Source organism: Cheilinus undulatus, linkage group 23 (genome assembly GCF_018320785.1).
Source record: "Cheilinus undulatus linkage group 23, ASM1832078v1, whole genome shotgun sequence".
Classification (NCBI taxonomy): Eukaryota; Metazoa; Chordata; class Actinopteri; order Labriformes; family Labridae; genus Cheilinus; species Cheilinus undulatus.
The window spans coordinates 33,803,741-33,826,670 of NC_054887.1; the positions used below are offsets into that span (position 1 = coordinate 33,803,741).

At 43.7% G+C, this 22,930-nt stretch overlaps 1 protein-coding gene across 2 annotated transcripts in view; it reads right to left on the reverse strand.

The window, feature by feature from the left end:
• usp6nl (USP6 N-terminal like) overlaps positions 1 to 22,930 on the reverse strand; it is a 119,195-nt gene that overhangs the window by 74,060 nt on the left and 22,205 nt on the right. The window contains exon 1 of one of the 2 annotated variants that reach the window (XM_041780542.1): positions 3,998 to 4,127. The exons of the other annotated variant lie outside the window; for it this stretch is intronic. Coding sequence (XP_041636476.1) covers positions 3,998 to 4,019 — 22 coding nt within the window. The 5' untranslated portion in view covers positions 4,020 to 4,127. Of the gene's footprint in view, positions 1 to 3,997; positions 4,128 to 22,930 lie in introns of those variants that run through there. 2 annotated transcript variants of the gene reach the window in all.

Consider the following 22,930-nt stretch of genomic DNA (forward strand, 5'->3'; position numbering starts at 1 on the left):
CAAGATGAGTGGAAAAAAAGGCAACACAGGATGGAAAGTGCAAAAGACGTGGCGATAATGTATGGAGAAAGTGGTTTTAAAAATGTCAACCCCTTTTCTTAAAATAGAACTACCTTTTAATTTGTGATGCTAACAACATGGATGGGCACATGAACCCTTCCAGGTCCCTGAGGGTATTTTTGACCCTTTTGAACTTTATTTTGTGGATAACTTTGGTTGGGTTGATGCATGTGGTATACATTTTGCTGAAGGTGTGTACTTTGGGATGAATTGTGGTATTTCAGGAAAAAATATTTTTAAAGTCTTTAATTCACTGTGTGAAAAAAGTAGTCACACTCGAGTTCCTAAGAGTATTTTTTCCCCATCTACTCCCATTATAAACACATTTTTTAATTCACTGTCATTGCAGTTTGATTTATTGGTGAAAAATGGGTGAAAAGGGGTGAAAATGGGGAGGAAAAGAGGAAAAATGGTGAGAATGTAGCAGAAATGGGTGAGAAGTGATAAAAAAAAGTGAGTGGAAAGTGACTTAAATGGGCAAAAAGCAGTCAAGAGTGGCAAAAATGGTCAAAAAAGAGAAAACAAGTGGTATGTAATGGCAAAGGCTAGTTTAAATGGGCAAAAGTGGCTTAAAAGGTAAAAAAAGGAAACAATTTGGATAAAAATGGCAAAAAATGGGGAAAACTGGCAAAAAAATGTGAAAAAGGGCAAAAATTGGGAAAAAAAAGGAAACAAATGGTATTAAATGGCAATGGGCAGCTTAAAGTGACGAAAAGTGGCAAAAATTGTAAAAAAAAAAAAGGGGGGCGAAAAAATGGTATAAAAGTGGAAAAAATTGGGAAAAAGAGGCAAAAAGAAGTTGTAAAATGGCCCAAAAAATATTAAAAATGGGTATTTAATGGCATTACAACTGAATAAGAGGGAAAGGCAGAAGTTTAAGCCCATTTGCAAACCAAAATATCCAAAATATATTAATGTTGAAAATGTTTAAAGATTAGACATGAATGTTTGAAATGTTGTTTATGAATAATTTCTTCTTAGGGGAGGCTCACTCTTCCACACTTTGAAAACAACTGGCTTAAAGAGACACCTGAGAGCAGAATGATGATGAATAAGAACACAAAGACAGCGTGGGAGAGGCTGGAAGAACAGCCAGAGCTGTGGTGGATTACATGGAAGAACAGGAGAATTATTAACTAAGGAACAGACTCTGATCCAAACACTGAAGTCCCGATCGTCTCAGATTCAGTCAGAAACAGCAGGGAGCAGTTCTGATGTTTTAAAGTTTAATCCTCCGTGTCATCTCACTCCCTCAGAGAACCAAAACAGGGACTCCTCCGCCGCCTCTGCGGCCTCGTCTGAACTCCCATCTTTCCTCTGCATGAGGAGAAAAGTGGCGACACCAAACTGACACGGCGCTCCTCTATAATTCTCTGGATGTGCGTCCTCGCCACTCCGCCTCTCTGGAGTGGTTTGTTTCAGGTCAGTGGTGTAGAGAGTCGCACGCTCACAAAAACACACAAATCAACAGCGGACAATCACACACGGCTCGGCGGTCTAACGGTGGCGTTCTATTGGAGGGCTGATTGAATTAGACGAGGTGCTGATTGCTCGGTGCATTGATTAATGCGGCCTGCTGCGCTCCAGCGGATCCTGGAGTCCAGCTGCTGAATGCCAATGAGACAGAACGTATGTGGACGATATGAACACCAACAACTGTTCACGTTAAACAGGAGCAGGATGGCGCCTAATTTAGACCACACCTTTACCAGACTGGTGCAAAGGCAGGCAGGGACTTAAAGAGAAAAGAGAGACAGCTGATCCTGGAGGAGATCCATGCACATGTGGAGGAAGCAAGCAGGGGCGTGGACAGACCTATAAAGGTGCTGAGGGTCACTGCAGAGGTCATCAGCACAGGGATCTCCTGCAACAGACAGCAGCGAGGCAGTCCATCGTCTTCCTTAGAGCTGAGGAGAAGCCATTGCAGCGCCCAGGCTAAGACAGAGGGCTGCTGGAAACAGCGAGGGACTGGCAGATGATGGTCGTCCCACGGAGACAGCTGAAGTTCCCAACAGCAGGGCAAGCATTCCCTGGGAAGGCTGGAGGGAAGAGAGCCAAGTACAAGGAGCCGGCAGAAGGGGAAGGCAGAGGTCGGGTGCAGAGGTTTCGCTGGCCAGTCACTCGTCAGGGCACTAAGGCTGCTGGGAATCATGGGACGGCACAACAGAAGAGCCATCAGAAACACCACAGACGCTGCAGAAGAGGCGTCAAGATGGCTGTCGATCTAGCAGGGTGACGCAAGGCTGATCATAAGGAGTTGCACAAAGATGCAACTTAGACGACGTTAAAATGCTGTGTAATAGTCTTATACTGTGGCTGTGGACCATATTAGACAGGAAAATGATAAATGGAGAGCCATATTTACATCATTGTGGCAAATATGCACATAGAATATGTTTACAGTGTGTTTCTTGATAACCCTGAGGAAGGCCACAAGCTTAAATGCTCCTGTTTGATAAAGTTGTTCTCTAAAGATCTACTAGTAGTGAAACGGTCTGTCTCCACACTGGTAGAATATGTCACAGGAAGGATAAACACCCTATGAATGCTTTTCTGGTTTGTGCTTTTCAAAGTAAAAGCCCAGTTTAACATTTCTATAGAGAAACTGTTCACTTGTACAGAATGCTTTTATTTTGAAAAGTTCCCAACACACTTCCTCTATACACTGAATCAAGTCGCTCTTAGGGGGTTTATTGAGGTAAAACTTATAAAGAAGGACAGGGCTTTGAGAGCAGGGAGATGCGGCTGACAGGCAGAAACCTCACGCCCTGTGTGGAAGCCGGCAGGAACCGGAGCTGACACGCGCGGCACACGCGAGCAGCAAAACACGATCCCAGTCTGAAACGAGCGTTAGTCCTCTACTCTGCTGCAGTCGAACTGCGCGAGGACGAGGCTGCCTGTGAGTGCTTAGGGACGGGGAGAGGCACACAGCAGCAGGGTTGAAAGTGGCGAACAGAAGTTGAAGAAATTTGTGACATTTGTGAATTGGACAAAAAGGGGCAAAAAATAGTAGGAGAGTGGCAAAAATGGCAAATCTACACAATTGGGGGGGGGCTAAAAGGGGTCTGATTAACCCCAGCTGGCTCACCGTGGGTAAGGTGTTTGAGCTGAGAGACCAAAACACCTGATGATCCCAGGACGCTTCAGTGACGATGTTTGTTAAAAACGAAAAACTGTTTGGGAAGTAAAAACATGAGAGTGCTAATTTGCTAAGATTTTCTGGTTGACATTAGCTGAGGAGGTTTTCAGGATCACTGCCAGCTGTCAGTCAGTGTTCTGGTGCTGTAATGTTTAAGACAGTCGTGTTTTCATCACTTATTCCACATCAGGACTAGGAGAAATCTGTCTCTGGTACCACAGAGAGGAGTCTGGGTAAAACATGTCGGTGAGCACTGAGACCATCAGCTCCTCTCTGGTACTGCCTGCCAGGGGGCGGGTCCTGAGAGCGTGACGCCTTGTGTAAAGTATGAATAGTAAAGAGAAAGATGTGAGACACCAGATGAGCTGAAGGCTGCTGTCAGAGCATCCTGGGCTTCATAACATCTCAGCAGTGCCACAGACTGACCGCCAACGCCTGTACTCATGCAGTCATTCATGCAAAAGGAGCCCTGACCAAGTACTGAGGCGGACCGGTCTTATGCTAGTGTCTGATATTCCTCAGAGACTTTCACACAGCTGCATGGAAATGTACTGCATACCAAAGTTTGAGGAACGAACTGTTCAGGAACGTTTTGGGTCTAAGAAAATGTCCCAGGAACTTAGTTCAGACCCAGATCCCTGTTGTGAAAACTGACCAGACCCCTCAACAAGTGCCCGGTTGTTCTGTGTTGGAAACATGGTGTTAAGCTGAATAAATGTTGAGTCAGCAGGGAGCAGAGAGGCTCCTGAACACAGACCTTCTCATGAAAATGATGTTCAAACATGATTCCTGACTCACCCTTCCAGTAGACCAGCATCATCCCAGTGGAGACATGTTTCTGTCCTCCACATGAAGAAAACCCCACCACAGAGGTCTGCTCTCAAACCAGTGATCAGGAGCTGACAGGAAACAGACGGCGTGATTTTAAATCCTTCACAGAGACGATAAAGTGGCGGCGAGCTTGGAGTCAGCACTTTGAAGAGTTCAGGAGAGTTTAATGTCCCTGAAGGAGCTGGAGGGGGGAGGACGGGGGAGGATGAGGGAGGTGGGATTCCCCAGAATGCCCTCCTCTCTCTGACATTCCCCCCCTGTCCTCCCTCCTTCCTCTCTCTCTCTCTCTCTCTTGGCCTGGCCCATCGCCACGGCGAGGGAGCGAGCGAGGGAATGGGAACGGACGGGAAAGAAAAACATTAGCTCTCTGCCCCGCGCTTCCTGTTTGCCCTCCCCCGTGTCATTTCCTGTTTGAAGTGTGCAGATTTTTGACCAATCAGGGGGCAGGAAAAGTTCCACTGTCCTTCACGGCTGGTTACATGACATTTTCCAACGCCACCTGTCCTGAATTATTCAGATCGCTGCCTCCAACCTCGCTAAAACTTTAGACCTGAATGTTGGATTAAAAGTGACTCCTCGTTTAAAGCAAGGACGTCTGTGAGCAAAAAAACGTTTATTTTTGGAGGATGACGGTCCAGTCTGTGCCAGAGAGCCACTTTAAACGTACCTGGATGTGATCAACACAGAATTAAAAACACAAACTGACGATAAAACGTTAAAAACAGAGAATTAGAGGTGCTCTGATGATGGGGATTTGTATTACTCTTGACCAGTGATACTCAATGTGTGGATCTGGAGCCACATGTGGTTCTTTTATATCTTCATTTTAAATATTATTCCCCCAGAAAACCTTAAAACAGGGACACTTCTTTGCCCCTTTTAACCATTTTTGCCACTTTTCACCCCTTTTAGTTACCTTTGTTTTGTAAGTAACACTTTTTTTACTACTTTTTGCCCATTTTGCAACCTCTGTGTGCCACTTTTTCCCAATTTTTTGCCACCTTTTTCCAATTTTTGCCCATTTTCACAATTGATTTGCCACGTTTTGCCCAGTAGTTCTACCTTTTGCCATTAAATACCCATTTTTCCCATTTTTTTGCCCATTTTTGAAACTTCTTTTATCACCATTTTTTGCCACTTTATGCCCATTTAAGCTGGCTTTTGCCATTGAGTACCCCTGTTTTTCCTTTTTTTTTTTTTTTTTTTTTTTACCATTTTTGCAACTTACTTTTGCCACTCCTGACTGCTTTTTGCCCATTTTTGCTACTTTTCACCCATTTGAGCTACCTTATTTCATTAAATATCCATTTTTTTGGCCATTTTGCAACTTTTTTTTTTTTACACTTATTCCCCATTTTTCCATTTCTATCTAATTTTTGCCCTTTTCACAATTTTTGTTTGCCTCGTTGCCCATTTAAGCTGCCTTTTGCCATTAAATACCCTCTTTTTCCTTTTTTTGCCCATTTTTGCAACTCTTTTCATGCTTTTCCCCATTTTTGCCACCTTTATCCCATTTGTGTCCCTTTTTACCATTTTTTTTGCTACTTTTCATCCAAATAAAATAACTTTCGCCACTAAATACTGCTTGTTTCCTTTTTTCCCAAATTTTGCCTCTTTCCTTCACCATTTTTTGCCACTTTTTGCCCATTTAAGCTACCTTTTGCCATCACATACCACTTATTTCCTATTTTTTGCCCATTTTAGTTGCTTTTCACTCATTTTTTGGCCAAGTTTTTGCCACCTTTTGACCATTTAAGCTGCCTTTTGCCGTTAAATGCCACTTTTTTGTCCATTTTTGCAACTTATTTTTGACATTTTTATCCCATTTGTGTCCCTTTTTACCATCTTTTACCACTCTTCATCCAAAAAAGCTGCCTTTTGCCATTACATACCACTTGTTTCCTATTTTTTCCCCCCATTTCAACACTCTTGGCTGCTGTTTGCCCATTTTAGTCACTTTCCACTCTTTTTTTTTAACCACGTTTTTGCCACTTTTGGACCATCTATTGCCACCTATAACTCATTTTTACGTCTCTTCTCAACCATTTTTGCTGCTTTCTGACCATTCTTGCCAACTTTAACTTATTTTTATCGCTACTTCAAGCTGTTTTTGCCACTTTTCTCCACTTATATTGTAGGTATTTTTAAAAAATGTGGCTCTTTGGTTGAGTAACACTGATTTAGCCAATTAACAATTCAGATCCTCTAATGCAGGCATCATGACAAAAACAGTAAGTGATGTGGAAACAGCAGCAAACATCATATCTGTGCATCCCTACAATAAATCTAAGTTAATCTGGACTCCCACATCTTTGCTGCAGACTGAGGCTGTAAACTCAACAGTGCATTCATGTATAATAACCATCAGCTCCAGACTCTCTGACTGACTGGGATGTTTCTGCAGCTTTAAACCACAGCGCTCCACTCTAATGTGTGACAGATTCATATGTGGTTTGTTTGGGTTCTGTAATACCTCATAAAACACAAACCAGCGTGAGTAAACACCAGTCACATGGCTCATAATTTCTACTCTCATGTGGTTGGAGACAAGTTTTATTCTGTTCCCACAGCCAGAATGAATTTTTCAGGCTTTAAGATCCTTTCCCTTCAGTTCAAAACTAATCTGTCAGGAGTCAGCGTTAATTCTGACATCAATGAGGAAATGCGGAGGAGTCTGTAAAACTCTCACAGATTCATCAACTTTCAGAATTAAACGCAGACTTTTCTGCATGCCAGAATAAACTCTGGCTCTACATCGACTTTCTAACAAAGACCTGACAAACAGAAGGACTTCAGCTGTAAAACAGAGGCACGTCCAAGTGGCAGCGTGCCGTCATGGTGGCGTGCCCATGAAGTCTGACTGATGGCGATCAAACGTCAACATCCTTCAGAAAACAGCCATAAAAACTTCACTTTATTACAGAGCCGCCCCGATCCTCTCAAAGAGGACGAATAAGACGTTTTTTTACATCCTGTTTAAGGTAAAGCCGGGACATTTCCCTCCAGAGAGGAGGCTGAGGCAAGGGGGAAACTTCTAGAAGAACACAGAGAAGCCTAAATAGGAACACCAGACTTTCTCGTGGCGTGGGTAATAATGCAGACCCATCTGGGGATGCCCCATAGGTCAGAGGTCACCGAGTATCTGCACAGGGCCAGATTTAGTCTAGTGAGTCTGAGGACCGGACTTTCAAATACACCAAAAATCTATATTTTGGTCTGGTTGACATTTCATTGTATTAGTGTGTGTATTTTCTTTTAAAACCCAGAGAATGGGCCCGGCCCAAATGTGATTTAGCACTGGTATTAACCCATTGTTGCCAGTTTTTAACCCCTTCCCACTACTTTATTCTGCTGTTTCTGCAACATTTCTGACTCTCTTAAACCATTTTTGATTATTTTTGCCACTTTTCACACATTTTATCAGTCTTAAACACCATTTTGCCACTTTCCTGCCAATTACTGCCCCTGTGTGCCACTCTTTAACCCATTTTCACTACTTTGCCAGGCTACTTTTGTTATATTTTTGACAACTTTTAAACCAATTTTTGGAACTTTTCACACATTTCATCAGTCTTTAAACCCTTTTGCCTCTTTGGTAGCAAACGAACAGCAAAATGGTCAGCTTTCAGGGGAAAAGTAAGCACGTTTCTCTGACTTACAGTTCAAACATTATCAACGTTTTTAGAAACGGTGTCACGTATCGTTGTAGAGGACAACGCTGTCCTCAGAGACTCCAGAAAGTCAGCCAAGTTCTGGGCTCACTAGAAAATGTTCTGTAAGAGCTACGAATGCTTGGAAGACTTGATTAGAAAGGCACAACGGATCCATGCTGCGTGAGCTCTAAGGTTTAATATATCGGCTACATATTGGCTGATGTTGATTAATCTGTGGTACGCTATAATCGGCCCGATTAATCAGCCTGCTGATCAGTTGGTCAGGCTTATAGTGTTAAAAAAGTACAAAATATCAACTAGGATCCATCACAAGCCACAAATCTAATCCAAATTATATTTTATCTTGGTAGAATTTGTGCTTTTGGAAAAAGAAATCGATGTGATAAAACAAGAGGTTCACATCCCTACTTTCAACAACGAAATAACGGTGAGTTTCAGCTGAGTTTGTGTTCAATAATCATGACGGACAGACACAACCAGCTGATACATAAATAAAGAGAGGAGTAAATGTTCTGGAGTTCAGGCTTAAAAAATCCAAACATTACCTATTTTTTATCCTTTTTTTAGCCATCGAATGCCATTTTCAGCTAGTTTTATGCCATTTTATGCTACTTTATGCTATTTTTATTCTATTTTCAGCACTTTTAGGGCTATTTTCAGCTATCTTTAGGCTACTTTAAGCTTATTTTAGGCTACTTTCAGCTATTTTTTATCCTTTTTTAGCTATTGAATGCCATTTTCAGCTACTGTTATGCCATTTTATGCTATTTTTGTGCTATTTTCAACAATTTTAAGGCTATTTTAAGCTGTTTTTTGGCCACCTTCGGCTTTTTTTAGGCTACTTTCAGCTGTTTTTATCCTTTTTATGCCATTTAATGCCATTTTCAGCTACTTTTATGCCATTTTATGCTATTTTTATTCTATTTTCAGCAATTTTAGGGCTATTTTCAGCTATCTTTAGGCTACTTTCAGCTTTTTAAGGCTACTTTCAGCTATTTTTTTTATCCTTTTTTAGCTATTGAATGCCATTTTCAGCTAGTTTTATCCCTTTATGCTGTTTTTATGCTATTTTCAGTGAGTTTCAGCTGAGTTTGTGTTACATAATCATGACAGACACAATCAGCTGATAGATAAATAAATAAAGAGAGGAGTTAATGTCCTGGAGTTCAGGCAAAAAAAATCCAAACATGACCTTGGGCAGAGACTTATCCATCAGAAAACCAATAAATCTTTGAGACAGAGACTCCACATGTAAACTCTGAGCTGACCTCTCCCAGGCCGCCCCCCCACCCCCCTTAAACAGCCCACACAGAGGTGGGACATTCAGGAGCTCCTGCAGAGGGAGCTCAGTAAACAACCTCTGTTTGTTGTTTACAGTCTGCAGTAAAACAAACAGGAGCTTCAGAGCCCAGAGGAGGACCAGGACCAGGTCTGACGTCCCCAGAAGTAGACAGCTGAAGATCTACGACTGCAGCACGGGCGTGGGAGTCGACAGAATTACCCACAATGCTCCTCTCTCACCCTCTCTGTCTCAATCTCCCCCCTCACACATGAATTCATCCATCACACAGTCGATCAGGAGCATCCTGCCTGTCATTGGTCGATAGGGTTTGTGTCGTTTATCACGGCCTGACGGGCGCTGAGGTGTTTGTCACTGGGCGCCGTTTCTGTGTAGTTCCTCCGTGGTGATTGGTTTACTGGAGCAGATCATGATCTCACTGGGAGGCTGCAGATGTTTCCTGGAGCTGGGGAGTTATTCATCACCACTTCAGCTTTAGAGAAGTTTACCCAGACCACATCAGACTCCCTAAGACAGCTCTACACTGAGAGTTAGTCCCCAACAATCAGGAGAGGCGTGGCCACATTCAAGGATGTTTTATTTGGATAAATAACCCTCAAATGTGTGGCGTCAATACGATTTTACTGCTCCTGATCGAGTCAGAGCATCTCTAATTTAAACCCTAAATATCCAACATATTTGATATCTATGATTCCAGATCAGACTGACTGAAGTATCACCAACCAGATGTCAAGCACTTTCACATCTTACATCTTTTAAAATTATCTTTTGGACTTTTTTGCCTCTATTCTGATAGGGCAGAACCAGAGAGACAGGAAATGCAGGGAGAGAGAGTGTCAGACATGCACCAAACAAGGGTGGGACGGGGAATCGATCCCAAAACTAGTGTGTTGAGGACTACAGCCTCTGCACGTGGACGCAGAGCTAAACCGGTGCAATACAGCTCACAAACATGGCAGCTAACATCAGCATCACTATGCCCTGAGCCAAGAGGAATACTGACAGAACAAAACGGCAAAAACAACCTGCAGAACAACAGCGACATCACGGAAGACACGGCAATTTTCAAGCCAAATTTAAGGCACACTTTGTGCATATCCATGCAGAATCCCCTCTTTAACATGGGATGTAGTATCTTTATAAGGCCTGTTACTATTAACGCGTTAATGCTCGTGATTAATCTGGAAAGCTTAACACTTTAAAAAAATAATAACGCAGTTTAATCATATAGCTGTAGCAATGATTCATGGTTGTTTGAATTCACCACACATGCCACATGCCAGACATGCCTCTCAGCACCATTTAAGAACAACTAAAGCACATTAATACGTGCAAAAATGTACGTTTGTGCAGAGTGCATGCCAGCTGTATCAGCCGTATTCACACTTGATGATTGGAGCAATCTACTCAAATCAAAATCCAAATGTTTTTGAACATATAATTCCTCATTTTTACATAAAATTTTCCAAAATATGAAATAAAGGCTCAGTTAAAAAAAACAAGACAGAAATACTGCAGAAAATGTTAGCTTTCCAGAAGGTTGTCCACGTTTTTGAAGCATTATGATGTTGTGAAATTTAAACAGTATTACCGTTACGTCAGTTATCTTAATGAGTGACAGGGTCGAAAAACACAAGCAAAAGTTCCTTCAGTTGTTGTATAGCAGGGGTGTCCAGACTTTTTCTGCTGAGGGCTGCATGCAGAAATGAATAAAATCATTGTGGTTGCTTTAATATCCACAGGATGGGTTACGTGACGCTGATTAAGCCAGAAGCAGAATAAAGGAGGAGCTGGGGTGGAGGAGGGCTGCAAGAGCAGCAGAGTGTACCCATCCAGGTAAGAGCAGTTTAAACAAGGCAGCATGAGAGTGACTGGCCAATAGCGTGACAATCAGCTGGCCTCAGACACTGGCCTTCCCACTGTTCCCACCACCAGACTCCGTACCTATGGGGACAGGGCCTTCAGGACTACAGAGGACTACCAGGGTTTTAGTAGGCTCCGGATTTTCAGCCTTCAAATTGGGCCCTGTGGACTGGTAGTCCTCTGATTTAGCCTCAGGATCCGCCCACACCTCTGAAATGAGAACCACCAGCCTAAAGCTCAGAAAACTTTTCAGCCAATCAAATTTATTGGATAAAAAATGGTGAAGTTTGGATTTCAGACGGAACAAAAAGTAACTGTACATGTTTAAAAAGTGCCCGTACTTCTAATTATACTGCGTTTCCTTTAATAACATGTTAATTTAGTTAATTTTAGAGGAAATTCAAAGACATGAGTCTAAAAGAGACAATCAGCTAAATTATCCCACAAGAAAGAGATAAAATGTACTTGTTATCAGTAAAACACATGGATCTACGTCTGCTCAGGACGTTGCCCACTTAAAGCAGCTCTGAGACCACTTTTGGGCCCTGACCCACCCGCTGAGAACCCCGGGTCTAGTGTCTGCCTTCAGATGACTGTCCTGTAAAGTACCCGCCCCATCTCCCATGTTTTTAGATGGTTAATGGTTGAAAACGGTCGTGTTTGCAGCCTTTAACTGTGTCTCCTCAGAACTCACTGGGGTCGTTGGCGGTTTTGATCAGCAGAGTTTAGCGCCGTTGCTGACAGGCCGCCATGTTGAAGAAGAAACTTTGAGGCGACTGGGGAGTGGAGGGAATCAGAATCTGTCAGTTTAAAGTGATCTCTGCCGTTAGAAGTGACGTCTCCGCCTCTTCCCTGCTGTTTTCCCGCTGTCCTCCTTTCTCTCTGTTGTTCCAGCACGTTCCGTTTCATGCCCGCGCCGCTCCATGGCGACTGAAGATAAGACGCCGTTTGTGTCTGTGTGATGTGATGCCAGTGGTGTGCAGGAATGCGGTTCTTCCACTCTCCCTCGCTCTCTGTGTGTTCTGTCCTTTCCTCGCCGTGCTGAATGATGCTCGGATGTCATGTTTGTGGGGACGGCGGGGGAGGGGGAGGAGGCCGTGCTGAGTTATAGGGGGTGAAGAGGGGGTGAGGAGGGGGGTTACAGGAAGGAAGCCGTGCTGGAATCTGATTACATCTCCCAGTAAACAGGGCAGCGGTAGGAAATGGATCCACAGACCCTGGTGTCCTCAGGGCCTCGGGCTTCACATGCTGAAGCTTCCAGCTTTATTAAATGTTACCCAGCAGCACACGCACATCCTGCTGCAGCACATACCTGAGCACATCCTCACCTGCATGCTACATACTTATTAAAAACTACATTTAGACCAGGCAGGGCACTCCTGGCCTGCAGTTTGGTCTGAGTTTAGATTTACAGATGGGAGATCTTTGAATCAGGACCAAAAAGATCCAGCTGAAAACTCGGGTGGGAAATATCACCTGTAGTCTACACCGCGGTATGTTTTTCTCACATAAAGGTGCACTGACAGCCCTGAGGATCACAATTGGAGGATTTCTGGCCTGCAGACTGGCCGGTCCTCCCCTAAAGTACCAATTGCTTTGCTTAAGCTTTAATAAGCAGCAAGTTTAATAAGTTATTAAAAAATCAGAGCCCAGGCATCCTAAAGCTGTTGAAATACAGTGAAATTATTAATTTTTATTCCCAGGTTCAAAATAAAAGCGTTAAAGTGGCATAAAAAGTGGGGACTCAATTTGAAATGGTTGTTTCACAATAAAAGCATTTGAGTGACATAAAAAATGGGGACATTTTTTAGTATAACTTTGTTTAGCTTGGGTAATAGGCAGCAAATTCATGGAGTAACTTTCTATCTTGGAGAGGAGAGAGTAAATGTTTTCATTTTTATCGTAAACACTGACACCTCTCTGACAGTAGGAGGAGGCGGGGCTGCAGCGAGTGTGTAGGTAACCCTCTGGTATCATTATAGACATTTTTGTCCAATAAGCACTCCGGCTCTATGTAAGGTGTGATCAGAGCACTAATGGTAAATGTCATGGATTTGTTTGCAGGATGTAGCTACTGTTAGCACCACTGGCTTAAATCCTCTTTGCAGGTTAATGTCCAAATTCCTGTACCAAACGCCATCAACCAAAGCTTCGGTTACATGTGAGCTTATCTTCACACAACCTACAGACAAAATCGGCGATACCAGTGATGATACTGAAACTAATTTACCACTCAGCTTTAGTTTGATTCTGTTTCAACAGATTTCAGGCGACCCTTGAAAGCCCCTTAAAGTAATATCAGCTGACTTACTTCAGCAGTGCCACAAAGCAGCTCCAAACTTCAGCAGGAACTCCCTCAGAGACATAAATCTCATTTTTATATAGAAGTTTCTCCTAAACTGAAACAATGCAGCAGAACTCCACATGAAGTTTCATGAACTTTCTGCAGAGTTAAAGGGCTGAGGGCTGTTTTTTAAAAGAATTACACCTTATTAAGAAGATAACTTCATGTTTTCTTAATAGTAAAGACACCCCTCCTTGCAGGGTTTAGGGTTGCAGGGCTTCAGTAATGGATTTCTGATTGGAGGGATTGATTTTCCTCGCAGAGTGGAGCATGGAGGAACAGTTCTGAAACCGTTTCCATCCTTTCTGCTGCCGCTGGCTGCAGCAGAGAAAGACTAACTGAGTTTGCACAGCCACCTGATTTTTCTTACTGCTGCTGGGCAACTTTTCCATCCCGCTGCACTTTTATCAAGTTCTCCGGCTATATTATACCGCTCAACGTGGACCCTGGGAGCTTACAGAGGGACGGTGTGGCATTTATTGACTCTTTATTCCTCATGTTCTCTGCAGAAAGAGCACAGAAGTTTGCTTTCATTGGACAACAAGGGCAGAGATAAGGGACAAGGAGAGAAGAGCACAGAGTAAATAACATTATCAAGCTATAAAATAAAATATTTGACTTTCAGATCAAGTTTATAGGATGCAGACATCTCTGCCTCCTTGCAGCTTTAGTGAAATGCCGTCTAAATCCCTGCAGTGGTCTTACATATTTAAACTGTTGCATTTGTTTAAGTGGCTTCACCAGAGAAATACGGCTAAATGTGCAGAGTGCTTCCACGGACGATAAAAGTGGAAAAACAAAGATTTATAAAGAACAGGAGCAGCTCCAGGAAAGGAGCTCTCACAGAAGCGCCGTATTAAATTTTCTTCAATGATACAGAAGAGCAGATAATTTCACAGAGAGAATTTGAAACCAGCCCACACAAACGTCTCCCTCTCCTCTCTTTTGCTCCTCACACTCTGAAATTATGGCACCGCCTGGTCACAAGCCTTTCATGGCCTCTCAGTTGCCATGGTGAGCCCAGCAGAGCGGCTGTTTTCGGCGGCGGCCTTCCCTGCCTGGAAAGTTAAGTCCATCAATACTTAATGATGGGATTTAAAGTGAGAAAATATTTAACAAAGGAGAGCTTCGCTGTGTGAGAGTGTGTGAAGTCGATGCTTTTAAACATTCACCTTGCAACAAAGACGTTTCAGAGCGTTGCAGAACGGCTGCAGCGTCAGTCGGACCATCGTATCATAATATAACATATGGTTAGCACAGCGATACTCCACGTGTGGCTCAGGAGCCACATGTGGCTCTTCTGTGATGATTTGTGGCTCTTTATGTCTTGATATGAAACATTATTTCCACAGAAAACCTTAAAAAATTGCAGCTTTTCACCTATTTACGCTGTCTTTTGCCATTAAATACCCCTGTTTTTCCTATTTTTGCCCATTTTTGTCACTTTTTTTCACCATTTTTTGCCACTTTTCGTCTAAATAAGCTACCTTTTGCCATCAAACGCCACTGGTTTCCATTGTTTCCAGTCATTTTTGTCGTTAATGACTCAAAAGGGTAGTTAATTTTAAATCTGATGCTACACAAAAAACAATAAGCCATCAAAGTCAGTATTTATTTTGGCTTAATGTTTGACATACCCAGGACTGATTTAACCCCCCCCCCCCCCACACACACACACACACACACACACACACTAGTTATCTGGAAAATAATTCATATTTTACACGTTTTTTAGAAAAAAGCATGACCATCCTGTAATCAAACTGGCATTTAAAGGGTTAAAATCCTCAAAATGATTTAATTTTTAGTTGTTTTTAGCACAGCTGAAGTTGTTTAAGAGATTTATACATTAAAAAAAATGAATCTGTTAAGTTTTTATATCAGTGTTTTGGAAGTGGAGGTTTTTGTCCTTAATGGCTTTAAAGGGTAGTAAATTAAAGTGATGCCTGAGAGTTAAGGGAAACAAACACCACTGTGAAGAGAGCTGATCGATTCTTGTTTCTTTCTCTCGACACAGAAAGTTTTCCTCCATGTCAGCTTCTCCTCTGGAGGTTTATGAAATCTCTGTGTCATGCCAATAAAGCAGCAAGCAAAACAAATTGAATTGTGGGTAAAAAGAACAGGGAGAAGTTGGAGTAGAAACACACAAAGTGGCATTTAGGGAGTAAACGCAGCCATCTTGATGACCGTTCTGCTGCTGCAGTGAAAACAGAGCTGATAACGTTTTAATGTCACAGCAGAGACGGCCTCAGCGCCTCATTCTTCTCTGCGGGAGACCTCACACGTCCTCATCCTTCGTCTTTTACAAGTTCAAATTCACAGCATGCTCCAGGTGACGGGTCCTTAAAGTCAGAGGAAGTTAATAAACCCGCCCGACCTGCGCGACAACAACAAACGGAGACGGCAGCCCGTATCCTCAGGTGATTTCCCAACAAACAAATACCGATCTCTCCAGTAATTAGCCTGGAGTCATTGTGAGCAGAGAGGTGTGGAGTCTGAGCGAGGTATGACGACATGTTTCACACCAGGAGATGTGTCATCGTTACTACAGGCCTGCAGGGTTTAACTGGAAGAGACGACAACAGCAGACGCTGTCTTCAGCCGCTGCAGGAATCTAACAAGGAATAACAAGAACAGAACATTACATTCCTTAAATAGTTGGAGTGTTAGACGGAAACGAAACAACAAATCCTGTTTATCAGAGCACAAACGGCTAACTGATCTCTCCTTTTAATCTAAATAAGTTTAAATCTCCTTTTCAGATCCCCGAACTAGAACCTGTCTGACAGTGAAACGGGCTAAAAGATCTCCAACACATCATGGCGGCAGCTAAAGAAATCCAAGAAGTCCCTGACATCTATCAATCTAAAAAATGCAGCAGATATTTCTAAGGCTTTGAGACTTCAGACAATCACAGTGAGAGCCATTATCCACAAAAGGGGAAAACTGTGAACAGTGGTGAACCTTCCCAGGAGTGGGCAGCCTACCAAAATCACTCCAATACCCCTTTCCCCACAGGCCGAAAAACCTGTTTAAACACGCTAACCATCGGCTCCTGTTAACAGTGAGAAAGGCTCTAATCGGCATTCAGACGGCGTCAACTGACCCTGCAATGGACACGGGTTTTTAACAGCTCACCTCCGATCAGCTCCAGTGGGAACGCCACGCCCGGGTGAACACGGGATGACTTTGGCGTTAAGAGCCTACGTCATAATATCGCGCCCGTAACTTGGGGCGACAAAAGGACGCCGGCAGCTTAGAGATGAGCATTGCTGTTTTTTGGACTCAGCGTGTGAGATTTATATTTGAAAGATGGCACAGCACTGGCAAGACACAACTACAGTCATGGACGAAAGTATTGGCACCCCTGGAATTTTTCCAGAAAATACACCATTTCTCCCAGAAATGGTTGCAATACACATTTTTTGTTATACACATTTTTATTTCCTTTATGTGCATTGGAACAACACAAAAATCTGAAGAAAAAAGACAAAAATAGGCCAGACAAAACGACTGTCCCCCTTTTAAAACTGTGGTTAAATCATTTTATTTCCAGCATGTGATGCTCATTTAAACTCACCTGTGGCAGTAACAGGTGCTGGCAATCTAGAAATCACAGCTGAAGCCAGTTAGAGTGTCTAAAAGTTGACTCAGCCTTTGTGTTGTGTGTCTGTGTGTGTCACACCAAGCATGGAGAAGAGAAAGAAGAGCCCAGAATTGTCTGAGGACTTAAGAAGCAAAATTGTGGAAAAATATGAACAATCTCAAGGTTAAAGACCATCTCCAGAGATCCTGAGATTCCTTTGTCCACTGTGTGTAATATAATCAAGAAGTTTATAACCATGGAGCTGTGGCTAATCTCCCTGGACGTGGACGGAAGAGAAAAACTGACAAAAGAATGCAACGCAGGATAGTTGGAATGGTGGATAAACATCCTCAGTCAACTTCCACACAGATTCAGGCTGTCCTGCAGACTCAGGGTGCAAAAGTGTCAGCTGGGACCATACGTGGTCATCTGAATGAGATGAAGCGCTATGGCAGGAGACCCAGGAGAACCCCACTGCTGACAAAGAGACATAAAAAAGCCAGACTGGAGTTTGCAAAAATGTACCTGAATAAGCCTCAATCCTGAATGCTTACTCAGCATTCCCACTAATAAACAAAATGGCCGACGCGAATATCAATAGTGCGGATGCTTACTCAGCATCCCCACCAATATAAAAGAAAAAAAATGGAGACACAAAGTAAAAAAAAAAAAGGAATGCCCAAGGATTCCTCTGATTCACCAGAAGGCATAATGAGCCACTTTAAGGGCATAATCTAAGCTGCTAGAGCTCCTCCTGAACAACGACCATAATCAGCAAATGGATAGTGTGACATAATCCCAGCCAAGCTTCTTAAACCCACGTTAAAATCACAAAATATACCAGAATGTGCAACAGAGATGGCCCTTTATCCTCCTGTTTTCTATAATTCAGCCGCTCCAGAGTAACTCATCAGTCCTCGTTAAGAGACTCGTTAGAGGAAGCTGACCCCGCCCTGCCCCGTCCCTGTGGCTATGTGTGTGTTCTTAGTTGTGTGTGTTGTCGGGGGCTGATTAAGGCAATTAGCCCGGGATATCAGCATCATCAAGCATCTCCAGGAGAGCAGGGGAGTCTATCAAAGGTCGGTATGACTGATTAAACACCAAATAAGGCTTTTTAAGGAGAATGGTGGCGTATAAAACACTTCTAGGATGAATGACAACAGGAAACACTGACCTCAGAACTATTTAAGGTGATAAAGGTAGAGGTAGATTATAAAAAACTGCTAATAGTCAAATAAAGTCAAACATCATCGACATAAAACAAAAAAGTGAGTTACTTAAGAGAGAACTTTCGTGTAGCCATAACAATCCCTAAACATCATTGGTAGCATTTTGTTCTTTGATTTTTAACATTTTTCATCTGACTTTCTCACATTTTAAAACAAACTTTCACACTTTGAAAATGCAATGAAAAAATGAAGGTGAAAAAGATAAAAAAAACAAACTAAAAACTTGTTTTTGTTTTGTTTAAGGGGATTTTCATATTTTTGGATCTACTCTATGCTGATGATGTTTGACTTTATTCTACTCTCATCAGATTGCAGCTGCTTTAACAAGAAAAATGAGGCAAAATAATGGTTCTATTCATTTTATTTTATTGTTTCACACAAAAATGTATTGATTTCTGTTAGAAAAACCCACAAGGCTGATGAGGAGCACACTCTTCAGCAGAGGGAGCAGCAGCCAGCACAGAAACCTCGGAGCTGTTGGTGGGATTTTTACTGCTCATCAATCACGCTTCCCTCCATTTTCATCACCTACAATCAATCAGATCAAGCTCCTAACCTCCCCCGCGCTCACAAACACGCAAACAAACACACACCTGTTTGTGTGTGTGTGTGGTTGCAGTAATCGGGTTAAAGCTCTCAGCACTCCCTCCAGCAGCTTAATCCAATCACCTTCCAGTAAACGCCTCACATGTGCCGGGTTGGCCTGGTAACCCAGTCCCAGCCTCGTGGTGTTCACGTCCACGGCCTCACAGCTCACTCTCACGCTCTCTTTGAAGCATCTGGCACAGGTGGCGTTAGCGCCACTGGCTGCTGATCAACCGTTATCAGCAGGCCTGCACATGGAATTCACTGGGCCCTGATAAACCCAGAGAATGGCCCCTGATAAACCCAGAGAATGGCCCCTGATAAACCCAGAGAATGGCCCCTGATAAACCCAGAGAATGGCCCCTGATAAACCCAGAGAATGGCCCCTGATAAACCCAGAGAATGGACCCTGATAAACCCAGAGAATGGCCCCTGATAAACCCAGAGAATGGCCCCGATAAACCCAGAGAATGGACCCTGATAAATCCTGATTATGGCCCCTGATAAACCCAGAGAATTGCCCCCGATAAACCCAGAGAATGGCCCCGATAAACCCAGAGAATGGCCCCTGATAAACCCAGAGAATGGACCCTGATAAACCCAGAGAAGGGCCCCTGATAAACCCAGAGAATGGCCCCTGATAAACCCAGAGAATGGACCCCAATAAACCTAGAGAATGGCCCCGATAAACCCAGAGAATGGACCCGATAAAACCAGAGAATGACCCCTGATAAACCCAGAGAATGGCCCCTGATAAACCGAGAGAATGGCCCCTGATAAACCCAGAGAATGGACCCTGATAAATCCTGATTATGGCCCCTGATAAACCCAGAGAATTGCCCCCGATAAACCCAGAGAATGGCCCCGATAAACCCAGAGAATGGCCCCTGATAAACCCAGAGAATGGCCCCTGATAAACCAAGAGAATGGCCCCGATAAACCCAGAGAAGGGCCCCTGATAAACCCAGAGAATGGCCCCTGATAAACCCAGAGAATGGACCCCAATAAACCTAGAGAATGGCCCCGATAAACCCAGAGAATGGACCCGATAAAACCAGAGAATGACCCCTGATAAACCCAGAGAATGGCCCCTGATAAACCCAGAGAATGGCCCCTGATAAACCCAGAGAATGGACCCCAATAAACCTAGAGAATGGCCCCGATAAACCCAGAGAATGGACCCGATAAAACCAGAGAATGACCCCTGATAAACCCAGAGAATGGCCCCTGATAAACCGAGAGAATGGCCCCTGATAAACCCAGAGAATGGACCCTGATAAATCCTGATTATGGCCCCTGATAAACCTAGAGAATGGACCCTGATAAACCCAGAGAAGGGCCCCTGATAAACCCAGAGAAGGGCCCCTGATAAACCCAGAGAATGGCCCCTGATAAACCCAGAGAATGGACCCCAATAAACCTAGAGAATGGCCCCGATAAACCCAGAGAATGGACCCGATAAAACCAGAGAATGACCCCTGATAAACCCAGAGAATGGCCCCTGATAAACCGAGAGAATGGCCCCTGATAAACCCAGAGAATGGACCCTGATAAATCCTGATTATGGCCCCTGATAAACCTAGAGAATGGACCCTGATAAACCCAGAGAATGGACCCTGATAAATCCTGATTATGGCCCCTGATAAACCTAGAGAATGGGCCCCTGATAAACCCAGAGAATGGACCCTGATAAAACCAGAGAATGACCCCTGATAAACACAGAGAATGGACCCTGATAAAACCAGAGAATGGACCCTGATAAATCCTGATTATGGCCCCTGATAAACCCAGAGAATGGACCCCGATAAACCCAGAGAATGGCCCCGATAAACCCAGAGAATGGCCCCGATAAACCCAGAGAATGGCCCCTGATAAACACAGAGAATGGCCCCTGATAAATCCTGATTATGGCCCCTGATAAACGTAGAGAATGGGCCCCTGATAAACTCAGGGAATGGCCTCTGATAAACACAGAGAATGGCCCCTGATAAATCCTGATTATGGCCCCTGATAAACACAGAAAATGGGCCCCTGATGAACCTAGAGAATGGCCCCTGATAAACCCAGAGAATGGGCCCCTGATAAACCCAGAGAATGGACCCTGATAAACACAGAGAATGGACCCTGATAAATCCTGATTATGGCCCCTGATAAACCTAGAGAATGGACCCTGATAAACCCAGAGAATGACCCCTGATAAACACAGAGAATGGACCCTGATAAAACCAGAGAATGGACCCTGATAAATCCTGATTATGGCCCCTGATAAACCCAGAGAATGGACCCCGATAAACCGAGAGAATGGCCCCTGATAAACCCAGAGAATGGCCCCTGATAAATCCTGATTATGGCCCCTGATAAACCTAGAGAATGGACCCTGATAAACCCAGAGAATGGACCCTGATAAATCCTGATTATGGCCCCTGATAAACCTAGAGAATGGACCCTGATAAACCCAGAGAATGGCCCCTGATAAACCCAGAGAATGGACCCCAATAAACCTAGAGAATGGCCCTGATAAACCCAGAGAATGACCCCTGATAAACCCAGAGAATGGCCCCTGATAAACCGAGAGAATGGCCCCTGATAAACCCAGAGAATGGACCCTGATAAATCCTGATTATGGCCCCTGATAAACCTAGAGAATGGACCCTGATAAACCCAGAGAATGGACCCTGATAAATCCTGATTATGGCCCCTGATAAACCTAGAGAATGGGCCCCTGATAAACCCAGAGAATGGACCCTGATAAAACCAGAGAATGACCCCTGATAAACACAGAGAATGCACCGTTATAAACCCAGACAATGGACCCTGATAAATCCTGATTATGGCCCCTGATAAACCCAGAGAATGGACCCCGATAAACCCAGAGAATGGCCCCGATAAACCCAGAGAATGGCCCCGATAAACCCAGAGAATGGCCCCTGATAAACACAGAGAATGGCCCCTGATAAATCCTGATTATGGCCCCTGATAAACGTAGAGAATGGGCCCCTGATAAACTCAGGGAATGGCCTCTGATAAACACAGAGAATGGCCCCTGATAAATCCTGATTATGGCCCCTGATAAACACAGAAAATGGGCCCCTGATGAACCTAGAGAATGGCCCCTGATAAACACAGAGAATGGCCCCCGATAAATCCTGATTATGGCCCCTGATAAACCCAGAAAATGGGCCCCTGATGAACCTAGAGAATGGCCCCTGATAAACCCAGAGAATGGACCCCAATAAACCTAGAGAATGGCCCCGATAAACCCAGAGAATGGACCCGATAAAACCAGAGAATGACCCCTGATAAACCCAGAGAATGGCCCCTGATAAACCCAGAGAATGGCCCCTGATAAACCCAGAGAATGGACCCTGATAAATCCTGATTATGGCCCCTGATAAACCTAGAGAATGGACCCTGATAAACCCAGAGAATGGACCCTGATAAATCCTGATTATGGCCCCTGATAAACCTAGAGAATGGGCCCCTGATAAACCCAGAGAATGGACCCTGATAAAACCAGAGAATGACCCCTGATAAACACAGAGAATGGACCCTGATAAAACCAGAGAATGGACCCTGATAAATCCTGATTATGGCCCCTGATAAACCCAGAGAATGGACCCCGATAAACCCAGAGAATGGCCCCGATAAACCCAGAGAATGGCCCCGATAAACCCAGAGAATGGACCCTGATAAACACAGAGAATGGCCCCTGATAAATCCTGATTATGGCCCCTGATAAACCTAGAGAATGGGCCCCTGATAAACTCAGGGAATGGCCTCTGATAAACACAGAGAATGGCCCCTGATAAATCCTGATTATGGCCCCTGATAAACACAGAAAATGGGCCCCTGATGAACCTAGAGAATGGCCCCTGATAAACACAGAGAATGGCCCCCGATAAATCCTGATTATGGCCCCTGATAAACCCAGAAAATGGGCCCCTGATGAACCTAGAGAATGGCCCCTGAGAAACCCAGAGACTGTGCCCTCATGGTGCCACTTTAGTGCCACTTTCAACCAAGTTTAGCCAGTCTCCTCCATTTTTCCCCCTCTTTGATCGACTTTTGACATTTTTAAACTTTTATCACCCTTCATCTGCATTTTTTTTACAGCCATTTCTGGCTCTCTTTATCTATATATTTGCCTCTGTTAACCCATTTTTACCTCTTCTGACCAATTTCTACATCTTTTAATTCCTATTTCACCACTTGAATTACTTTATTGCTACTTGTAACCCCTTAATACCACTTTATTTCCTGTTCTCACCACTTTAAACCGATTTTCTGCCTATTTTTTTGCCACTTTATACCCACTTTGG